General features: G+C 44.9%; 1 protein-coding gene across 3 annotated transcripts in view; it reads right to left on the bottom strand.

Moving 5' to 3' along the window:
• LOC140426817 (zinc finger matrin-type protein 4-like) overlaps positions 1-8,708 on the bottom strand; it is a 122,134-nt gene extending 113,426 nt beyond the window's left edge. Inside the window, exon 1 of one of the 3 annotated variants that reach the window (XM_072512028.1) lies at positions 8,523-8,708. In XM_072512028.1, coding sequence (XP_072368129.1) covers positions 8,523-8,607 — 85 coding nt within the window. In that variant the 5' untranslated portion in view covers positions 8,608-8,708. The remainder of the gene's footprint in view (positions 1-8,522) is intronic. The other 2 variants (XM_072512029.1, XM_072512030.1) reach the window with 2 other exon arrangements.
• Positions 8,709-15,941: the final 7,233 nt, after the last annotated feature.

Below are 15,941 nucleotides of genomic sequence, written 5' to 3'. Positions count from 1 at the left end.
GCCAGTACATCAGACAAATCTGATGTGCTGGCGTGTCCATAAAGAAGAAACAGAATCATATGTATAACCTAACCGTTTTAACATTTGTTTATCACTCTCAGGAGCATCCTCCTGTAACCTTATGACATCTTGGATGGTTGGCATTGGCTTGTCAGAGGCGGACCTAATTATTGCAGAACGTTTAGTCTGACTTAACATTTTAGGCACCATCACTTGCTGAATTTGCGCGGCTGTCCGCGCTGCACAATCTGCTCGTTCGTTACCAACGTCAACTGGGGTCTTACCGTTTGTATGGAGAGCGCATTTAATGATGGAAATCTGCGCGGGCATAAGGAGGGCCTGCAGTAGGTCATTAACTAAACCCCGGTGGGATATTTCCGTGCCGGCCGAGATAAGGAATCCCCTATTCTTCCAGAGCTGTCCGAAGTCATGAACTACCCAGAAGGCGTATCGTGAGTCAGTATAAATATTTACCCAGCGATCTGCCCCAAGTATACATGCACAGGTAAGGGCAAAAAGTTTGGCTTGTTGGGCTGAATAAGGGGTCTGAAAAGCGGCCGCTTCTAGGGTCAGGCCATCCTGATCCACGATTGTGTAACCGGACAGACTCCGGCCAGTGGGGCTTATTAATGCACTGCCATCAACATACATAATCATATCAGGTTGATCTAACGGAACATCGCTCAGATCTTCCCTTATTGTGGTAGTTTCCTGAATCATGGCTAGACAGTCGTGGCCAGGTGCCTCTTCATGGTCAGGGGGCCGCCATGAAAACAGGCTGGGTTGATAGTGGTACAGTATTTAAATGTCAGATGTGGATTGTTTAAAAAGTATATTTCATACCTAGTCTGAAGAGTTGCGGTAAGATGCTGAGTCTGCAGTTGCCCCAGTAGTGCGATGACCGAGTGGGAGCTATACACCGGAATGTCCTGTTGGAGAGTTATATTGGCAACAGCCTGCAAACTATTGTATATCGCTGCCAGGATCTGGGTGCAAACAGGGTGGCCCAACGCCACTGGATCAAGTTTGGAAGAGTAATATGCCACTGGTCGGTGCTTATCCTCTTGTTGCTGGGTGAGTACCGCTGTTGAACACCCTTCCAGAACAGTATATCTGGAACGGTCGGTCATACAGGGGCCTACTGAGGGCTGGTGCTTGTAACAAGGCCTGCTTCAGGCAACGGAATAATGCATATTACCCAGCCAATGACGCAACTCCTTGGCTGTGGTAGGGCCGGGGAATTGGCATATGGGTTCAATCCTACTGGGTTCGAGACTTCTTTCTGTGGCTGTCAGTAAAACTCCTAAGAACATGACCTTTGTCTGAGCCACCAGGACCTTTGATTGTGAAACAACGTAACCCGACGAGGATAGGTGGTTTACTAACTATCACATCATACCTGTTACTGGGCTCGTCGGGACTCGCTACCAATAGATCATCTACATACTGCACTAGAGTGGAACCATGCTCCGATGTCAAGGCCTGGAGTTGGATCTGCAGACATCTGGAGAAGAGCGTAGGTGAGTTGACGAACCCCTGAGGCAGTCGGGTCCAGGTATACTGCTGTCCATTGTAAGTGAAGGCAAACAAATATTGGCTTTCAGATGCGAGTGGAAAGGCAAAGAAAGCGTGCTGGAGGTCAACTATGGCGAAGACCTGGGCTCGAGCTGGAATTTGAGCCAGTATGTGGGCGGGATTAGGGACGAGAGCATGTAACGGCTGTGCGATGGCATTGATTGAACGTAAATCCTGTACTGATCGGTACTGGTCTGGTTTGCCTGGTTTGAGCACCGCAAGTATGGGGGTGTTACATTCTGCTTGGCAAGGGACCAGAATACCCTGTTGCAACAGTTCTCAGATTAATTTGTCTATAGACGGGGCAGCTTGGGGTTTCAGGGGGTATTGCTGAATGGAAGGCAGTGTTACATGGTCCTTAATCGTTACCTTAATTGGTGTAACATTTGCCTGTCCCACTTGTGATGGGTATTCTGCCCAGACCTGTGGGTTGACATATTCCAAAACGTCACGTCCCAGGTGATGTTGAAGTCGAGTGTTAATCGTTTCAGGGACCTCAAAATATTTTATGGAAGTGCCGTCTGGCATGACTTGAAGTGCGTACTGTGTCGGATCTGAATGATCCACTGCCCTCCTTACCATAGGCCCCAGATCCTTGGCATGGTACTGGTCGTGGATCTGACGTGTAATATGAGGCCCTACAGAAGCTGACTGTGGCCATAAATGTGGTGGTATTGTTACAAAATCAGCTGTACCTTCTTTTCCCGTGACTGTGGCTGTAATCATGACTGGCCATTCGGTCCCAATTAATGGCCGGTATTTGTCCTCCAACTCCCTGTTCTGTCATAGGCCAGGGTAACGTGGTGCAGTGAATGTCCAATGTCTAACGTCCACCACTGGGGTGTGATAGAAATTTAGCACTGTTGACTCATCCTCCATGATTGAACCGTTACCCCTTCGTATCCGCGCTCTAGCTGTAGCTGTAAGATACACAGTAAATCTCGGGCCAACAAGTTACAGTCCAATCCAGTAGTCACCACAAACTGATGATCCGCAGACTTATTCTCGTAAGTGACTGTCACAGGTTCAATAATAGGATACTCACACACCTGTCCTTGGAACCCCGACAAATGCTGGGTGTGGTCAGATAGTGGTAGTCAAAGTTCTGATTGCACCGAAGACATGGCTGCTCCAGTGTTGATTACAAATGGGTAATGTTGATCGATCTGTAGAGAGATAATAGGTTTCCTGTCCGATTGGAGAGTCCTTATGACGAAATTAGCTAGTCAATCTTGTGTTGGGCAAGTATTTGCCTGGGAGAAGTCGGTGTACCTGGTCTGTCCTCCCCTTGGTGGATACCCACTCCTTTGGGTCGAGTAGTCTCCTTCTGCTGCCCGTCTTTTAAAGGGGCATTCCTGATGCCAGTGATCTGTACGGCCACAATTAAAACATGTATTGTTCCCTCTATATCTGCCCCGTCCTCTTTTCCCAGTAGACCAATGGCCCCTCAGAAGGGGCGGCAGTTGTAAAGCTGTTGGTGCATACGGTGGGCCATAAAGAGGGGCTGAGGGTCCATTTGAGTGGCTTTGATATCCTCCCCCTTGTTGATCCACCCCACCCAAGGTCACAATATTGGGGTTCCACCTGGTACGCCACTGTATCTGCCGCTGGTTGGGGGTCTCAGATCATCCTTTTTCATTACATACTCAAGTCTTAGTCTTTGTACCTGAGCCTCCTTCCTGGCCTTCACCCTAATTCCAATAAAATCTGACTGCCCAGGCCATCTGGGAAAGGTCGTTCTCTGTCCAATTCATGTTATTACATTTCATGGCAGTAGCCACAGAAGACGGTAGGCAATGCACTAACATAACACAATATTATGGGGAATTCTGACCATTTTGGTACGGCAAGTCGCCTGACTGCCCACGGTATATTTCATTAAAACGTTCCAGAAATTCCTCTGGCTCCTCAGTCTTTTTAGGTTTGAGATCTAAGATAGCAGAGATGTTCATGGGCTTTTGAAATGTGCCATTCAACGCATTCAGGATTTGTGCCCGTCTATCGTCGTCCAAGGCATGGGCTTGCTGAAGTGCGGCGTGGCTAGCATAATTCAAGTGGTTGAGGTGATTGCGGTGCTCTGCCGAGGTTAAAACCTGCTGGACTAGGGCCAGAGGTCCCTTGAATCAGCTTGATAAACTGAGATGGCAGTTCTCAAATAGTCCACAAAAGCAGCAGGAGATTTCTTCCTGGGATTGCAGCCAGAATACCCATCATCTCACTGGGTCTCCATGGGAGATAAACAACTACCGTGGGCTGGGCTGCTGCTGTTGCAGCATCTGGGTTGGGTATTTTCCTAATCGGCAACTGTCTCACGAGTCTCACTAGGGGGCGCTTTAGCGGATTCCTCTGGCTCTTCAAAGACTTTGACGTCCTTCTCTTTCGATTGGGGGAGCTCCGGCTCCTCAGATCTATTCCTGTCCTCTTTCTTTGTTCTCATACTTTTCTGCCCTACCATATCGGTCTTAAGGGACCTAGGTGGTAGGCGTAATTGTTTCTGGATAGGATCAGGCCCCTCTCTCATTGTCTGAGATCGGATCCTAGAGCTAACTGGGCTTGTGGAACAGGGCACCCCTTCTCTAACAGATGGTGAAGGTGCAGAAATAGGACTCATACTATCAACCGTAGGGACTGGAGAGGCTGGCATGATTTGAATCTGGGGAGGTGACTGGATATAAATTATTATACTCTGGTGGTTCTGGAATTAGTGCAGACAATGCTACTGGTGCAGTCGGGACTCTACCCGACATGGTCCAATTCTCTAGGTCATCATCTGCCTCTGTCAATGCAAGGCCAGCCATTGAACTACGTAGCCCATTTTTTTTACGTGAGTCTGCCCCGCTAGGTGTCTCCCTCTCTTTACTTGCACGTTTTTTGAATGCACACACTTTTTTCAAGATCTCCAGAGTTTTCTGGTCCCCCCCTTCCCTAATTGGAATCCCCATTTTAAGGGTATTTTCTTGCCTACTTGATAACATGATCTTATCCCTCTCCTCTTGACAATATGGTCTCCATAATCCAATTAACTCTTTGGCTTTCATACTTTGGCTCTTTTTCCAGATTTCACCCAGAATTTTCTTAATGATGTCCAGATCTTTAGTTTTTCCCTAGTGGCCATTCGTCACCCAATTTCTTCCTTAAAGGTTCTGACATTTTCCTAAAATCCCTTGCTTTATCTGGATAAATATCACATAATATTTGCAATGAACTGTTTGGATCACTCGTCTTATCCAAGCAATTCCCCATAATCTTGAACTAGTCCTCAAGACTGCGTTGTTCGCCATTACAGTCCAAGGATACAATTTAAGCTTAATCAACTATAGTTTCCAAAACACACGTGGAACTGAACCGTTCATCCGACGTCCCATCAATTCCACAATCAACCCGTAACCGAACTATCAATATTATGATATCCCATCAGTTTTTTCTAACCCTCATTGCACAAAACATACGTGGAACTGAACCGTCGTACCAACGTCCCATCAGTTTTGGTTATTTTAAACCCTCAAGTCATACCTCCATCGACTGAATTTTTAAATTTTCTTCCCCAGACTGACCTTTGATTTCGTCGAGACGATCTTTCCATACCAACCGCAAGTGGCCAGACCAATCAGATCACGAGAAAAGGGGAAAATCAATGTGGTCATTTTCCAGCTACACACATTGTGGGCCCATTTCCACTTTCCTTGTCCAACATCAGTCTAATTCTGATTTCGCAGCTGGCCGGTGACCGTCTGGAGAAATCCCGGGTTTCGGCACCAAATGACAATATTGAGTTCTTTACCCGTCAGTCCGGCCTCAATAAAACTCGAGATGGATTTGTAGGTATAGTCTTATTTACTTTTAACCAACTTGCAAGGCTGACCCGCTCCACAGAGATTCAGAACACACAAGCGGTCTCCTGGAGCTCCAGAACCGAGTGAGATCGGAGACAAAGAAATCTTTGCAAACCTCATTCATATGGCATCAAGTTTCACATATAAGATTCTCATAGGTCATCCTATACACCTCCTGACCTGGCCATATATCCTGATTGGCTCACTTCGCATTCCTTAATCCTGGGCCTCTTGTTACCCAGCATCCTTTCCCCCCTCCTTGCCATGCTTTCTGAATCTCTTTGTCCTTTGTTTGTGAACTCACTACTATCAGACTGCTCACTTCTACATTATTGTAACTAATATTTGAACTATTTAACATCACATTCATTTGTTCAATTCCTCATCAGTAATACCCACATGTCCTGTGACCATTTCATTTGTTTAGCCACTTTCTCAAATGAAATGGAAAAGTCTTCTACCCCCTTCTCATCAAACCTTGGCAATGCTTGGACATATTCCCACCACGCCTTTGACTGTGACGCTCTTTCTCACTATCCTCATCACTATCATCCAACTGTACATTTCCCTTTACGTCTGCCAATTTTAACTGATTGTCCTGTTTCATGGCTATTTTCAGAAGTTCAAAATCTCTCTCTATCTTTTTCCTTGATCTGTATCTCCCTTTCTCTTTCTTTTTGTTCGGCTGGGGCTATTCTTTCTTTTCTCCTTTCTTCTCTCTCCTTTTCTTTTTGCCCCCCTCTCTCTTTCTTTTTCCTCTCTTTCATATTCAAGCTGCTTTAATTCTTTCTTATGTCCCATTTGTTTAATATGTAACTGAATATTTGCCATTTCCAATGAGTCAAACTGTATCTCGGGCAACTTTAACTGCTTAGCCACCACCATAATTACCTCATCTTTTCGCATTTAGTCAGGTAATGTTAACTGCAATGTTTTTGCCAAATCTAACAGTCTGCTTTTAGTCTGTCCGTAAGGTACTGCGTGTGACCGCCTGCACCCCCAAAAACTTCAGAGCCTCTGAAAGAGCCATTGTCCACAACACACTCCCTACTTAAACTGAACTACCACACCTGAAAAACACCCTCAATATGCTCACCCCTCACTGTCTTTAAGTTCATTAAGCCAATCCCAGACGAGTGCCCAATTTGTCATGGGCCAGGGTTTAGAGAACCCCAAAGTGTATCATGGAGTTCACCGGATCCACAACTTTTAATAGATTCTGGTATGGGGAGCACACGGCTCACTCTACAGGTGTGGTATAGCAGAACTGGAAAGCTATTTTTTTAAAGCAAAACGTTTATTCTATGAACTCAAGTTAAACATTTTAAAACATAGTGAACATCTTACCAACCATTAATTAAAATACAACCCCCAAAAGAATACAACACCAAGTAATCCTTAAGCTGACCTTTTAACATCCATAAGACTTTAAAAAAAACTTTAAACAGAAGCACATCAGGTTAAAGTCACTAAGGAGAGCAGTTATTAGTTTTAAATCACCAACGGATCGATTTACAGTTTTTAGATTACAGAGACTAATACCCCTTCTGGCTGTGACTGCAGCTATCCAGCTCTGAAACTGAAACTAAAACACACCCTGAAGCAAACAGCCTAAAACAAAATTAAAAGCTGACAGACAGCCCAGCTCCATTCACACTCCAACATCACTGATAAACACCCATTTCTTAAAGGTACATTTCTTAAAGGTGCTCTCACATGACAATTGGAATAATCGGGTCTAAAAGTAACAAAGGCACAATCCTGGGGTTGGTGGAGTTACTGGATTACAGGGATAGGTTGGAAGCTTAAGCATGGTACTCTTTCAAAGGCCCATGCAGACTCGATGGGCCGAAAGGCCTCCTTCTGCATTATAAATTCTATGATATCATAAACCTTACATTTTGTTCTTTCCTTTTCCCCTCTCACCTTTCTTCCCTAATACACTCTTCCCTAATACAAAAAGAACATATTGCAGCGACTGGAGATCTGAAAACAGAAAATGCTGGCACACACTTCGGACTTCACCACTTAACTTTCTTCCCAGAATCATGATAGATCGCATAGTCCTTACCCCACCAGCTTCTGTATTCAATGAATCATCTTCCACCACTTCTGACATCCACTGTGATGCTACCACCAAACACATCTTCCCCTGCTCGCCCCTCTCAACACCAAAGGAACTATTCTCTCTGCAAACCCTCGTCTATTGCTCTGTCACGCCCACCCATTCCTTCAACACCTTTCGATGCATGTGCAACATCTGCCATTGTATCTCCTCGCTTCTCACTACCCACAGGGCCAAACACTCCTTCCAAATAAATTCAAAATTTACTTTGTTTTCACTTACTGTATTGCATTTGCTGCTCACAACGTTTGAATTTCTCCTGCCGTCCACCCTAACATAAAACAGACCTTCCCGTGTGTTCTTCTCCCCTTGCACTTGCTCAAAATCCATTACATGAGTTTTTTTTTCAGTTCTGATGAAGGGTCATCAACCTGACATTTCTCCCCAGACGCTGCCTGGCCTCATGAGCATTTGCAGCATTTTTTTTAAACTGAGACTCTCAGCATCTGTAGCTTTTGTAAATGCTGGAAATATTCAGATCCTGCATGAGTGTTTTACAGAGTTTTTATTTCTTTCTAATTCACTGATTTTGTGCTGATTATAAAATATTACTCGCCCCCCCCCCCCCCCCCAAAGACCATCGATCTGAAACGGAGCTGTCCCGGGCACCGGCCGGTTTGGTGTTTCAGATCTGAAATGTGCACAGATGTTGCAGATGTTTTTTAAATAGAAGCTGCTCCCGAACGTGGAGCACCGAGACCTTGAGCTTCTTCATTCAGCATCCCCCTCACCCCCGGAAAATAAAACTTTGCAAGGCAAGGAGGATGGGGAGATCTCCAGCAGGCGGTCCGGTATTGATGCGCCACTTCGCAGATCTCGATCACTGCGAGTGAGGGCCGAATGCAAGAGCTTGGAGCCGGGGTGGGGAATTAGCCCTCGCCGTTACCCACCTCCGTCTCAATAAACTGAATGCGCGACCGTCCCCATCACTGATCGGAGACCCCGCCGTGCGCTGCGTTCTACCCTGGATGCGCTTGGGCCGCGCTTACCAGCCTCCTTCACGGCCGAGCTGTTCGCGGCGCCGGGCCGTTTGATGTTTCCAGTCAGCTGAATAAGCTGTCGCTCCGCCGCCATTGCTCCAAGTCCCAACACCCGTCCCCCACTCGGACGGCAGAGAGCTGCGAGATCTCGCGCGGACACAGTCGGGAGGCGTCAGATCTCGCCCTCCGCTTCCAGAAGGTTCGCACCCGCGACGTCAGGTGGGGGTTGTCATGGGAACCGGCCGTGCCCGCCCCGGCGCCGACCAGGTGAGAACGTCTTCCCCGAATGTGGAGATGCCGGCGTTGGACTGGGATGGGCACAGTAAGAAGTCTGACAACACCAGTGTCGGACAACACTCGGGATTCACCCGAGGAAGGAGCTGCGCTCCGAAAGCTAGTGATTCGAAACAAACCTGTTGGTGGACTTGAACCAGGCGTTGTCAGGCCTCTTACTGTGTTCACCCAACGCACAGATGTCTTTGACAGCTGCTGTCAACGTCCTGCCCCCATTGCCACCTCCTGGAGCAGCCATGCGATTTTCACACACATTAACCGTGCAGAAGGAGGGTATGTGGCCCTCGTGTCTGCGGCCCAGAGACCAAATAAAAATAGCCCGAGGTCGACACATGACAGGAAAGCATCTGGAAAATTCCTCTCTGCTGTTTAAAGGTCCAGCAAATGCTCTTCACAGCACTTAACCGTCCACCTACATTGTATATGCTATTAACCCCCATGTCTCCTCGTTGCAGTGGATGTCCAAAGAGACTTGGGGGTTCAGGTGTATCGCTGCTTAAAATGCCACGAACAAGTGCAGAAAATAATCAAAAAGGCGAATGAAAGTTAGCCGTTCTATCTAGAGGATTGGAGTATAAAGACACAGAAATTATGCTGCAGCTATACAAAACCACGGTTAGACCCCACCTGGAGTACTGCGAGCAGTTCTGGGCGCCATACTGTAGGAAGGATATTTTGGCTTTGGATGGATTCCAACAAAGGTTTACAAAATTATATTTGGATTACAGGGGTTACGCTACAAGAAGTTAGTCAAATTAGGCCTGTCTGTTAGAATTTATAAGGTTATGGGGTGATCTGATCAAACTACGATATTAAGAGGGAAAGACAATTTAGATAAACTTTTTCCACTGGTTGGAGATTCGAAAACTAGGGAGGCATAGTCTAAAGGTTAGGGTGAGACCGTTCAAGAGACTTGTTAGGAATCACTTCCTCACTCAAATGGTGGTAGAGGTTTGGAACTCTCCCACAACAGCTGTTGAAGCTAGAATAGTTGTTAATTTTAAATCTGAGATTGATAGATTTTTATTAAGGGATATGGGCCATATGGAGTTAGGCCACAGATCAGCCATGATCTCATTAAATGGTAGCCATGATGTGGAGATGCCGGTGTTGGACTGGAGTGAGCACAGTAAGAAGACTTACAACACCAGGTTGAAATCCAACAGGTTTGTTTCAAATCACTAGCTTTTGGAGCATTGCTCCTTCCTCAGGTGAACATTCACCTGTGGAAGGAGCAGTGCTCCGAAAGCTAGTGATTTGAAACAAACCTGTTGGATTTTAACCTGGTGTTGTAAGACTTCTTACTGTGCTCATTAAATGGTGGGGCAAGCTCAAGGGGCTGAATAGCCTACCCCTGTTCTTATCTCTACCTAACCAAGGAATAGTCCAGCTCTCTTTTTTTTTACAGTTCACACTCAAATTAAGAGTCGGCATCTTGCTGTAAATGTTGACTTTTATCCTCTCGGGTTGGTTTTCATTCCATGGGCTAATTGAACGCAATGAGGCTGGACCAAATTCTTCTCCAAGGACAAAGTTGAGCTTTTTGTTTTATACAACTTGCATTTATATAATTTGTTTAATGGAGTAAAACATCCAAAAATGTTTCATAATCTCAACAAACAAAATTTGCCTGAACCACACAGTGAGACTACATCCCCATGATTTGTATTGCGTAATAATCTAACTACACAAGACAAGACTGGCTTAAGAAGGTTGCTTGAGCAATTAGACATGAGCAATAAATACTAGCCCCGCCAACAACCCCCTCAACAAGTTTTTAAAAAAAGGCAGATTACTAAAAGCTTGTTGAAAGTTAAGTTTTAGCAGTGCCCTGAAGGAACAAAGAGAGGCTTGAGACAGAAAGGTTCAGGTAGCGAATTTCAGAGCTTGGTGCTTTGTTAGCTAAAAACATGCTTGCCACAGGAGTAGCAATAAAAATTGGGGATTTTCTGGAGACTAGAGGCAGAGGAACACAGGGATTTCATAGACTTGGGGCTGCAGGAAATTGCAGAGATAGGGGTAGGCAAAGCCAGAGAAAGATTGAAAGCAAGGAAACAAATTTTCAAGGCAATGCTTCGGTGGCACAGTGGCTAGCACTGTTGCCTCACAGTGCCAGGGACCGGGGTTTAATTCTGACCTTGGGTGACTGGAGTTTGCACTTTCTCCCAATGTTTGCGTGGGTTTCTTCCAGGTGCTCTGGTTTCCTCGCACAGTCCAAAGATGTACAGGCTAGGTGGATTGGCCCTTAACATCCAAGACCGTGTAGGTTAGGTGAGGTTATGCGGTTACAGGGATAAAACGGGGGTGTGGGCCTAGGTAGGGTGCTTTTTCAGAGGGTCAGTGCAGACTCGGTGGGCCGAATGGCCTCCTTCTGCACTGTAGGAATTCTATGGTTAATGTGCCAATGTAGGGCAGTGAACACAAGAATGATGGGTGAATGGCATTTAGCGTGAGTTAGGACATGAGCAGCAGTTTTAGAATGCTCTTATGTCAGTGAAGGATAGACGATGGAAGCTTAGGACAGTGCTGAAATGTCAAATCTAGACGTTAAAAAAAACTATAGATAAGAGTTTCAACAACATCAAACCGACACAGGGTGTAGTTGGGCAAACTTACAAAAGTGGAGTAAAACAGGCTTGGTGATGGCACTGATATGTGGTTGGAAGTTCATTTTGGAATCACATATTACACCAAGATTACTCAGGCTGTCTCAGATAATAACCAGGGAGAGGGATGAAGCGGGTGACGAGGGAACAAAATTTGTGGGGGAGGGAATCAAAGTCAATGGGTTTGATCGTCCCAATATATTGAATAATTCGAGCAGTGCAGCCTACTGCTTGTATTCGCATTGGTTATTAGCATTGGTCATTAATAACAACAACAAATTCTATTTATATAGCACCTTTAACATAAAATGTCTCAAGAACCTCAAGCAAACAATGTACTCGAACACCATCTAGAAAGGTGAAGAAAATGTCTTAAATCGTTTGGTAGGACTAAACTTCACAGTAACTTCATTGCAGTGTTAATGTAAACCTACTTGTGACAATAAAGATTATTAATATCATATTGCTGAAAGAAGTGGCATTTTTGACAAAGCTTTTCATCTTGCACTCATCAGGACAATTGCAAGAATACCATATGTAAAGGAAACAACAATTTATATTATGTAAGAAGAGAATGTTAATTGGTTGATAAGTGGCTTCTGATTGGTAGAGGTGTTGCCATGAAGAATGCACTGGTTGATGGTGACTGACAGTTAACTGCTGAGCATTGTTTGAAATTTAAACCAGGCAGTTTGACTCTGATTGGTCAAGGCATTGCCCTGAGGGATGAACCAGTGAATGGCTGTCACTTAGTTTGTTCAGCTGAAACAGTTGCAATGTGTGTACATGGTCTTTCTGTCTGTTAATAACAGGGCCCTGTGGATTAATATATGTAGCTTCCAGTACAGGCAAATGCACCACACTGTGAGCCCAACTGACAATCTAAAATTTGTTGTCAGCGTAATTCCTAGCATTCTGAGAATTATTCACCAAATGTCATCCAATAAAGAATCACATCTAATGTTGGACACTGTGTTTTGGGTTTGCAAGCACTGGCTGGTTGGGTAGAGTCTGTACTTTGTCCGTTGCGAACAGTGAAAGGAACATGCTGTTTGATGCGACCCACCAGTCTTTGGGACATACAACTTACATACCTAAAATCATACTAGCACTGAAATTCACATACCACATTCTCAGCTTTGTGACAGGCAGAACTTCTTTTTGACTTGCTGGCAGCATCCTTTAGTGGTGAATATCACTTGTGTTGCTACGTCCTAGTAGGTGCTGAAATAGCTAGTTTCACCTGTTGCTCATATATTTAAGATATCTTCCCCTTCCGATGTTCTCTTTGCATCAGTATTCACCAAAGAGAAGGAACTGGTAGATGTTGAGTCTGGAGAAGGGGGTGTAGATAGCCTGGGTCACATTGTGATCCAAAAAGACGAGGTGTTGGGTGTCTTAAAAAATATTAAGGTAGATAAGTCCCCAGGGCCTGATGGGATCTACCCCAGAATACTGAAGGAGGCTGGAGAGGAAATTGCTGAGGCCTTGACAGAGATCTTTGGATCCTCGCTGTCTTCAGGGGATGTCCCGGAGGACTGGAGAATAGCCAATGTTGTTCCTCTGTTTAAGAAGGGTAGCAAGGATAATCCCGGGAACTACAGGCCGGTGAGCCTTACGTCAGTGGTAGGGAAATTACTGGAGAGAATTCTTAGAGACAGGATCTACTCCCATTTGGAAGCAAATGGACGTATTAGTGAGAGGCAGCACGGTTTTGTGAAAGGGAGGTCGTGTCTCACTAACTTGATAGAGTTTTTCGAGGAGGTCACTAAGATGATTGATGCAGGTAGGGCAGTAGATGTTGTCTATATGGACTTCAGTAAGGCCTTTGACAAGGTCCCTCATGGTAGACTAGTACAAAAGGTGAAGTCACACGGGATCAGGGGTGAACTGGCAAGGTGGATACAGAACTGGCTAGGCCATAGAAGGCAGAGGGTAGCAATGGAGGGATGCTTTTCTAATTGGAGGGCTGTGACCAGTGGTGTTCCACAGGGATCAGTGCTGGGACCTTTGCTCTTTGTAGTATATATAAATGATTTGGAGGAAAATGTAACTGGTCTGATTAGTAAGTTTGCAGACGACACAAAGGTTGGTGGAATTGCGGATAGCGATGAGGACTGTCTGAGGATACAGCAGGATTTAGATTGTCTGGAGACTTGGGAGGAGAGATGGCAGATGGAGTTTAATCCGGACAAATGTGAGGTAATGCATTTTGGAAGGTCTAATGCAGGTAGGGAATATACAGTGAATGGTAGAACCCTCAAGAGTATTGAAAGTCAAAGAGATCTAGGAGTACAGGTCCACAGGTCATTGAAAGGGGCAACACAGGTGGAGAAGGTAGTCAAGAAGGCATACGGCATGCTTGCCTTTATTGGCCGGGGCATTGAGTATAAGAATTGGCAAGTCATGTTGCAGCTGTATAGAACCTTAGTTAGGCCACACTTGGAGTATAGTGTTCAATTCTGGTCGCCACACTACCAGAAGGATGTGGAGGCTTTAGAGAGGGTGCAGAAGAGATTTACCAGAATGTTGCCTGGTATGGAGGGCATAAGCTATGAGGAGCGGTTGAATAAACTCGGTTTGTTCTCACTGGAACGAAGGAGGTTGAGGGGCGACCTGATAGAGGTATACAAAATTATGAGGGGCATAGACAGAGTGGATAGTCAGAGGCTTTTCCCCAGGGTAGAGGGGTCAATTACTAGGGGGCATAGGTTTAAGGTGAGAGGGGCAAGGTTTAAAGTAGATGTACGAGGTAAGTTTTTTACGCAGAGGGTAGTGGATACCTGGAACTCGCTACCGGAGGAGGTAGTGGAAGCAGGGACGATAGGGACATTTAAGGGGCATCTTGACAAATATATGAATAGGATGGGAATAGAAGGATACGGACCCAGGAAGTGTAGAAGATTGTAGTTTAGTCGGGCAGTATGGTCGGCACGGGCTTGGAGGGCCGAAGGGCCTGTTCCTGTGCTGTACATTTCTTTGAGGTGCTTTTCAGGGCCGAAAGTGACAACGTTCGGCATGTTTGCACATTATATAGCACCAATTGATCGGATCAGGGTTGTCATTGTCTCACAGGATGCCTTTGATGCCCCCGTTTCGGCATCAAGCTTGAATGGTGAGCAAATGGTTCAGGCCCTATTTATGAGGTTAGTGATAATGCCAATTGTAAAAGGCATATAGAATCCCAACACATATATTGACCAGTGAAAGTAGGCTTACGGTAGACAGTGGTAGTGAACCCTGGCAGATATACTAACCAGTACATTAAGGAAAGGGAGTGTATTTGACTGCTCCATTTCAAAGGTTATCTAGAATGTTGACCTGCATCTCCACCCATCCCCAATGATCCAATTTCCATCCAGCATCAAGTGAATAGATTCCATAATGTTCCCCCTTGAATCACTCGTTATCCATCTTGATGAGACAGATAGATCTCCATAAAATTGTTTTAGCAGACATTCTGTCTTTGCTGAAGAGGCAGCCTTATACTCTGTCCAGTATGTTAGACGTTTAGCTGCTGTTGTATAAAGAATCAAAGGTTCTTCTCCTTTTCACAAACACCTTTATTTCACTTCAACAGACTGCACAAAATTCTATCTTCACATCACCTGACACAAAGACCACCTGAAGCCTCTTTACATATCAGTGTCAATTATTGGATACTTAACATAAATGAGACAACTAATTGGAACGTCTCTTAACCCATTACTTAAGTCTCCCCTTCCTTGGTGAAAACAAAATTACAAAAAACTCAAAAACACACACGCAATTTCCCCCCTTCTCTTTTTTTCCCCATTTTTTTGGGAAGAAAGAAAAACAGTCACAGAAACACGCGCCCTTCATTAACAATATCCAAAAGTTTTTGTGAACTAGCCCCTCTTTTTGTAAAACAGTCTGACAATCGATAGCTACTGTCGACCCATTTAATTTTTGCTATTTCCTCTCTGTCCAACATCTGCTTCAACTTGCGATGTCCATCCTTAACCTTTATTCATTGACACTTTTTGTAGAGTGCACATCTTCCCACAGGGTTTATTGTCAATGTGACATTCAATAGGTATATTACCCAAATCCCCTAATCCCAAAATTTCTGTCAATATCTGCGATATATAAAAGGCCATATCCACTGCCTCTACAAGGCTTAACGTCTCAGAAGCCAAAGTGCTTTTGATCACTTTCCTTATTTTCTTTGTTTCCCACACAAGAGGGCAACATTTACCATTATTCCCCAAAAGGAAAATTATAAAACCTCCTGCGCTTGAAACCCCATCACATAAATTTGCACAGGACGCATCACTATAAACTATGAGTTTCAAGTGCCTAAGGTCACTTAAAACCGGGAACCTCAAAACACAGTCCTGCATTTATAGTTTGACCAACGCTTTATTTGCTCTTATTATGTCTTCCACTTTGGGATAATTCATTTTTGTACTCAACTCTAAGACATCAAAACTCACGTCCAGCCTAGTCTGTCTACCTAACCAATTCAGTTGCCCAATTAAAGTTGCTCTTTTTCCATCTTTGAAAC

This window comes from Scyliorhinus torazame, chromosome 7, assembly GCF_047496885.1.
Source record: "Scyliorhinus torazame isolate Kashiwa2021f chromosome 7, sScyTor2.1, whole genome shotgun sequence".
Classification (NCBI taxonomy): Eukaryota; Metazoa; Chordata; class Chondrichthyes; order Carcharhiniformes; family Scyliorhinidae; genus Scyliorhinus; species Scyliorhinus torazame.
This window is presented reverse-complemented; position numbering and strand designations above follow the sequence as displayed.